Source organism: Saccostrea cucullata, unplaced genomic scaffold (assembly GCF_032062105.1).
Source record: "Saccostrea cucullata isolate Sc308-1 unplaced genomic scaffold, CSIRO_AGI_Scuc_v1 ctg795, whole genome shotgun sequence".
Taxonomy (NCBI): Eukaryota; Metazoa; Mollusca; class Bivalvia; order Ostreida; family Ostreidae; genus Saccostrea; species Saccostrea cuccullata.
This window is the reverse complement of record NW_026918012.1, coordinates 46,384-54,530: the sequence shown is the minus strand read 5'-3', so window position 1 is coordinate 54,530 and position 8,147 is coordinate 46,384. Positions and strand designations below refer to the sequence as shown.

General features: G+C 31.3%; 1 protein-coding gene across 1 annotated transcript; it reads right to left on the bottom strand.

Annotated features, from left to right (window-relative positions):
- Positions 1-622: 622 nt before the first annotated feature.
- On the bottom strand, positions 623-2,501 carry LOC134233137 (uncharacterized). The gene is made up of 4 exons (XM_062715157.1): positions 2,452-2,501; positions 1,499-1,709; positions 906-1,019; positions 623-735 (listed from the first exon to the last, which is right to left on the bottom strand). Exons 2-4 carry the CDS (start codon positions 1,602-1,604, stop codon positions 623-625), a joined length of 333 nt encoding a protein of 110 aa, XP_062571141.1. The 5' UTR covers positions 1,605-1,709; positions 2,452-2,501.
- Between the last annotated feature and the right edge of the window lie 5,646 nt (positions 2,502-8,147).

Below are 8,147 nucleotides of genomic sequence, written 5' to 3'. Positions count from 1 at the left end.
GATACGTCATTTGTAAGTCCGCAGTACATTTACTGACAACATTTGAAAGGAGCTTACGTCATTTCTATCTGTTACAATCAAAACATTCATGATATACAATTAAATGGACAGGTAGAATTCAACGCGGACGGCCGAGAAAACATTGAATGTTTTGATTGTAACAGATAGAAATGACATAAACTGCATATTTCCAATCTTGCCAGGTAATGTTGCACGGTCTTATCTTTAAAGTTTGATCAGATAGGGACAAAGTGCATTTCATAATATATTTTAAAAATATACACACTCAGACTGTTATTTTTTACGCATTACATGTGTTTAGACATGCAGATTTTAACAATTCAGGAGATTGTATACATGTAACATACAGAATTGATAACAGAATGCATTAGTCAGTGTTTACCACATACGAATACCATGGTTTATTATGATTGCCCGGGGTGATTTGTTAAAAAAAACAAAACATTTTTTGGAAGATTAAAAGGTTGTTGAAATATTTTTTCAAAAGATTTTTTTGTGCTTTTATCAACTTATGTGCTTATTTTACTTTATTAGCAATTAGCCATTTGTATGCTTTTTTCGGCATGTGTGAAAAAGAATAATAATAATAGAATTTGTTTTGTTACTTTTGTGCCATTGATGTCGGTGCAGCAGTTGTTACACTATCGTTGAAATAAATTGACGGGATTGTTGACTGCATATCATCCAGTAAAATATTCATGTAGCACTCTTTGTCTAAAATAAAAAAAAGAAGATTGTGTGTTCACAACATTGTCATGCATCCTCTTTCAGTAGATTTATGGTACATATTAAAGTATTATTCACAGACAATTTAGTTCCATGGTTAGTCATGTCAGTAAAACATTCTCTTTCACACTCTCATTCATCTCTATCTTTCTCATTACATTTGTATGCTTCAGTCGACATATACAAAAATGGACAGGTTGTGCATTTAACACCACTTCTGTAATGTTCTTGAATAAACTGGCCTCCCGTGTTAAATTCTGCACAAGCAGCACCTAATGAAAATAAAGCAAATATTCTGAATCATCTACAAGTTTATTAAGGCAATATTCTGAGCAGGTTAGATCATGTGAAAGAATTACATAAATATCAGAATATTGTATAATATTCTCTATCTCTCTCTCTCTCTCTCTCATACACAAACACACCCACCCTCCCTCTCAGGAACACTCCCTCACCCTCTCAAACTCGCAATAGTCATGATGTTAACTAACTTCTGCAATTTAATGAGATTCAATGGGGACTTGTTTAACATCATATTCATCATACGTCACTAAGTAATCGTAATCAGAATATAGCTTGGATAAAAAAGGACCTTACATATATACTCGTATGCACTTGTTTCTAAAAGTATATTTTCAAAAATGGATTATGCTCAACACTTTTCATCCTTTACAATGGAATTGTTGGTTCTAATTCTGTATTGTTTTGTCTAGTGCTACAATGTAAATCTGAAATAAAATCTCGCCTTTACCTATGATATGAGTTTCCGGGGCACATACTTCTACAGTCCGGTTTCCCCATTCATTTAAAACACAGTGATATTTGAAGTTTGTTTTTTCTGTGCAATTTTGTTCCATTTCGACACAATGGAATTCATTTGCTCTTGCTTCCAAGGTTGTTTTATCATATGGGCAGGATATACCAGTTTTCAATGTCTTTAATGATTTTCCACATGAACTTCGCTAAAAGAGAGAGTTTACTAAGTATTTTTTTTTTAATTTTTCGGTCTTTTTGGTCAATGTTTTAGATTAATTGCTATATTTCAGTTTATATATATAGTATCTACTATGCTAAAGGTTTCGTGTTTCTTTTCTTAAAATTTACCTTTTATCTACGGAGCATTGTCATTTTTTTGCTGTTTCAATAAACATTGATTCATCTCGACAGGGAATAAAAACTAGCTAAAGAAATGTTTAAAATTCAACGATTCAATGAAATAGAGTAAGCTCTCTTTGTTTGTGACCAAAATTGTTTGGGATTTCTTATCATAGTTGTAAATCTGCATGTACATCATAAGGTATTTAGTTAGCCTTCGAGTTAATGGAAATCTCTCTCTTTCTCTGCGTGTGTGTGTATGTGTGTGTGAGAGAGAGAGGATGTATGAGGGAGGGTGTGTGTGAATGTGTAAAGTTTTGTATGTGTGTCCTTTTGAGTTGTTTTATTGCATGTATGTCTGAGCATCTCCTTACTATAATGGGGCACTAGTTAGAAATGAAATAAAACCTCAATCTTATCAATTTATAAAATATGTACTTAAAGGAAATCCAGTTGTTACAAGTAAACATGTACTAAAAACACCAGCAAAAAAAAAAAAAAAAAAAAAAAATCATATAAAATAAATAAAAAAAGATGAATATATAAAAGTTGACAGAAAAAAAATAGAAAGAATAAAAATTCAAGTTCTTTAAGTATTAGAATGTATACCTGTATTCCTCTTTCTCTTCTGTTCAGATTTGTACAAACAGGCAAAGTGACATTTATAATAATGAATATAAGTTTAGAGTGTTCCAAGTACCCCTGACGCATGGTTTCTGCGTTTCTGGCTTAAACGCCTTCATCAGAGGGGAGAACTATAAAAAAAAAATATATGCTAAATCAATTCTTTTAAATAAAGAAACAGTTGTACAATTTCTATTTTAAAAGTTCGATTGATTATGTGTAAAAACAAGCAGTATTTAAATTAAAAGAAAAAATATCATAAAATTATGGAAAAAAGGAAATGAACATTATACCTTGTAAAAAGTCACATCTCTCTCTCTCTCTCTCTCTCTCTCTCTCTCTCTCTCTCTCTCTCTCTCAACAAATCTAGTATATAAAATACTCAACACCTTTTTTTCAATGCACATTTTACTTGGTGATAAATAACAACCATGATGCATATCTGTATTACAGACACCTTTTAGGAAATATTCTTTTCTTAATCAATTTAAATCTCCTTCATCAAGGTGTATTTAATCTTCATAACATAGGAAGGGGTGCATCACATATTTTTTTCTGTTTATAGATACATGTATGTCCTTTTTCATCCATAAAAATATGACAATGATATTTAATTGGCAATGCATAGAAATACTTATATTTAGCAAACCAGTGAATAAATTTTTTTTTATCAAAGAATAATTTTTCTAAGGAAGAAGAACAATCCTTTTTTCTTTAAGCAACAACCTTCATATGTAATCCATACGAGCAGTTTTAGGTCCAGTTTTCAGAAACATTTGTAATTTTACAATTGGTATATCCATTAACGGCCATCAATTTTTTTCCAAAAAAAAAAAATCCAGTCACATTTTGTAAAAAGAGTATGGAATAACAATATATTTCAGGTGCAATAAACGACTTTGTTTTTTTTTTAAGTTAAATATCCTTCAAGGAACTATTTCTTTATTGCAAATATGGCGCACATCAAATCTAGACGCGCAGTAAGTTTGTTTATATGTAACCATGAACACATTGTTTTTTTTTTTTAATCTATTTATTAATATTTTGAAGTTGATAAAAATGAAATTGTGGGTTTTCTAAATGATATTTTTTTATTCATTTTTTTCCTTCTGAGTCCTATATCCGTTTTTTTTTGACGGGAATAGCCGAAAAAAATAAAAGAATGACTGTAATGATACAGGACACCATATATTAAAGCTCTTTTTCCTGTTCAATCCGTAGTAGGCACACGAGAATTTCTTCAAATAGGGCGCAGAGAACCAATGAAAAGGACAATGATATTCAATCCGATTCCATGCAACATTAATTTTCACAGACTGTTGAATGTGGTTTTCAATTGCTTTAGTGTCTCAAAGGAAACACCCTAATTACACATAAGAAAATTAACCAAACAGAGTCACTCAGGCTTTGATTATATAACTGAAAGCTGGTAAGAAAGCGAATATGCCACATTTGTGTGACAGTTTTGATATGACTGAATGCAGAACAAGGGACCTTCGTTTTGTGTAACAACATCCGGAAAAGGCAAACATTCTATGCGCACGCCATGCATTGCTTTTTCTAAAAATAATTTTTGTGAGGTATTTCAGTGATGTCATTTGTCACCATGTTGAATACCTAGTGACATTGTTACTCGTACAAGTACGTGTAAAAAAGGATAAGTAATATTTATTTTTGGATTATATATTGTGTTTGTTTTGTGTTGTGTGTTTATTTTCGACTGTGTTTGCAGCTCAACACATAGCTTTAATTGTGTTGTCCATCTCGACTGTATTTATATTAATTTTTTTTGGTGTATAAGTGATGGATCTAACGCATTCTAAAGTGATTAAATCCCACTCGGATTTCTGCTGAAATCATCAGTAGATGGCTTACTCTTTATTTACATTTGTACCGGAATGGAAAAGGTAGTTACACTGGACATGTACATGCGTTATACAGAATTATTTATTTATCTTTTAGTTTTCATGTATATCAACAACACAACTTGAATTTATCCCCCATATAAACTGACATTGATCTCTTATTTTGTACAACCGTGAGAATTCAGGATTGAGGAGACCTTTTATGGAACAAAATGTACATGTTATACTTCTATCTATCACTGTTAAGTGATTCCATACAATCTAATTATTTATGAAAACCGATCGATTTTTTTAACAAGTTTTATTTTACCTTGTTTAAGGGTATCAAAGCTACCGTATTGATAGTGATTTCAAATAATAATTATAAAAAACTAAAAGGAATTTGAATGCGAAAACAATGTATTTTCCCTGCAAAAATATATTTGCACCAGTTAAGATCTTGTGGTATTGTAGCCCTCTTCTGAAAGCATCTGTGGTACAAATAATGGAGAGATCGCTATTATCGTGATTATCGTAGCTACTTAGCTACAAGGTGAACTGTAAATACATGAATTTTTCTAGGTATTTAACCCCTCATGACTTTTATTCTAATAATTAGTTTTTTTAATTAAAGAAAAAAGATTATTAAACATTTCCTTGAAGAAATACTCATGTTTATATTCAGGTAACAATTAAAGACTGGATTAAGTCTTTAGATAAATGAAAAGAGATACGTGTTTGATTACAGGTATACTGCTTCATTACACTAATTTTGTATTTTTGGCATTCGGTGCCGAAATACAGGATGATAATTTTTTTTTCTTTTTGGTACTTTCATTTTAATGAAGCATTAACTTTTTTCAGCAGGAACAAATTCCGAATGTTAAAATGCTCGATTGTGGACTGAGGCTTAAAATCTAGGTCGGTTAAGAGCACAAAAATTGATTTCATTAAATGTTTTCTTTATATGACAAAGATTTTAAGGATATTTAATATGATTATTACTAGTCTAATGATGCAGTATATTTACGTTTTCTGACCCACCATTTAAAGCAAATAAATTCTTTTATAATCCACACAATCCACATATCCACATGTTCAAGTCATACACGTATGCATGTATACTTTTCGTGTATGGATGCCCATACAGATCAAATATCATGTTATAATTGCCTATCTGTCATAAACTTACAAAAAGTGTTTTAAAAAAAGGAACGATTAATAACCATGAGACCTTTTGGAGGAGAACAATTTATATAAGAAATGTAAGTGAGCTTTCAATGTGCGGTTTGAGAAGATGTATGTATCGAAAAGTAAATTTTGTGATACATTTATACCCTCCGTTGCGAAGTAAGAGGGTATATAGTAATCGTTATGTCAGTCCGTCCGTCTGTACGTCCGTTTAGCTGTCCGTCTGTACGTCCGTCCGTCTGTCTGTTACGCTTTGGGGTACACATCTCTTATCCGCAACAGTTTACTCCTCTTATACCACTGTGTAAAATTTAATAAAAGTTTCAAACAATCTTTATTACATATTGCCATTGTATGATACAGCTCCTATTTTACTTTTTGGTCAAACACATACATGTATTTATGGTTTCCCACAGCAAAACATGAACACTGTATTAAATCCATTTGGGAGGCGGGGATATCATTTAATGAGCTCATTACTCACAATATACGTAGATAGATAAGTGATACATGTAGTCATTATTTACAACGTACGAGGAAAGTATTTGAAAAATTAAGACCTTTTTTATAAACAAAGATCCTTTATTTAAAGAAATGCCTGGAATATTTGTTATTTCATATAAAGGGTGAATTGTGTTGTCAACGCTGTTATGGTCATATAACGTCATCATTACACTGTATAGCTAATGCGTATAAATTGCACATTGATGCTTCAGTCAAGTTCGTCATTTATAGGAACATTATAGGTCAAAAGTTTAAATTAAGTTAAATTTTTAATTTAACTGAGTGTCTTTTTACATGCCTTCTTATTAATAAGTAACATTCACGTAAAAAAAAATTTTCCATCATAATATGAATATTCATCGTGATATCGAAAGCACCTTTTTGGTACATATTTACAACTTGAATCTGACATGATAGCAGGTTGTCATTTACAGAGAGATTAATAGAAAATGCATAGAAAGCGGGACAACTTTAACTCGCATTCTGGGACATCACACACAATTTCATTTTTTTTATTTGATGGAATTAAATGAAATAAAGAGAATTATCTATTGAAAAGTTATTTTAGACGTCACGTTTCCTTTAAAATCGGTGCACGATAACATTAACGGACTTCCATATTTGATTTTTACTAAAGGTTTTGTTGGCAAGTTGTGATTGGCTAGAAATGTGGGAAATATTATATTGCTCAAAATAATTCAAAAGGAGTGTACAAATTTGTATCTATTCATTATTTTTTTTATAATGCGGTGTTCTATAAACGCCCATAATATATGGAGCGATTATACCAATATGTTTACTTTTTCAACGATCGAGGTTCTTTCTCAAAAACAATCTCAATCTGATATTAGATATACATTGGAGTACAGTTGTACAAATGCCAGCAAACTGACAAAGAATAAAAATTTTATTTCGATACACAGAACAAATAAGTTATAAGTCAATCAGTTATAACATGAGGTTAGAAACTTTAAATAACCAGTGAAACAAAACATGACCAAAGCTTATTTGCTAAATGCAGATAGTGTTCGTCGAATGAACATAAAACTTTGTAAAGAAACTTCAAATGAATAAATTTTGCATTGTTGTAATACATTTTATGAAGCACATTTTACGCATCGTGAACACTTAGTGAACACGTGTATACGGTTTACTGTAGCATTCCGATAAGGTTACCTACCATGCATAATAACCTACTTTTTTTATGAATGAACTCATCTGGAGGGAAATGCGCCTGTGCTAAATGTTTGCGGGTATGTGTAAAACACGAAACGAGAAACAAGGAACTGAGATTCACATAAAATAACAAATGACCTTAAAAATGTGAACAAAGTGGGGGAAGCTTGTGCCTTTGATTTCATTTTATTAGAGAACAGATGCAGAGTGAAATGAAAATATCTTACCTACGTCTGATGTAATTGATAGTCTGATTGTTGCGCGTGAACTTTGTTCTGATAGGCTGAAACAAAAGTATCAATATCTTTCTTGTTTTTCGACAAAATCCTTTGAAATTTTGAACATATTCATACAGTATAAAGATCCAAAGCAAGATATATAAGAATTTTCATTAAAACATCCGCATGCACGTGTGCTGCAATCTGATTGGCTGAAACTTTAAATGTCTGTAACTTTCTAAGTTCTCAACGAATCGGGATGAAATTCAAAATATGAATAGGTATAATTGATTCCTACATTATTCTTCTATCGAATTTGAATGCAAGGACATGCATTCATGCACGTGCGCATGTGCAATACGTAAAATCAATAATATCGAAAAATTGTAACATTTATATTTTTATGATATTTGATTGATTCTCACGATATAAAGAAAGGTTAATGGTTTAAACAACATGCCTTGATCATCTTGCATGTGCGTGCGCGTGCAATGCGTTAAATGGGATATAGTTGATATCATTGCAGTTTTGATGAAATCCTTTGATACTGAGCATAGTTTTTAAAAAAGTCTTACAGGAAAATGGAACAAGACGGGAGTTGGGGAGCGTTTGCGGAACATCTGTAACGGCCCCCGTTACAATTAAAACTAGTTATTAGAATATGTGTTTCAACATATGAATAAAAAAGAAGTATAAATGTTCTTAGCCTATATATATAAAACAGATGTATAGATAATTCTTTTACAGA

Coding starts and splice junctions, on each gene's coding strand:
- LOC134233137 (XM_062715157.1), bottom strand. CDS start 1,604: ATGGAACAAAATTGCACAGAAAAAACAAACTTCAAATATCACTGTGTT. Junction 1,020..1,498: donor CCCGGAAACTCATATCATAG/GTAAAGGCGAGA, acceptor TATTTTCATTAG/GTGCTGCTTGTGCAGAATTT. Junction 736..905: donor GTCGACTGAAGCATACAAAT/GTAATGAGAAAG, acceptor TTTTTATTTTAG/ACAAAGAGTGCTACATGAAT.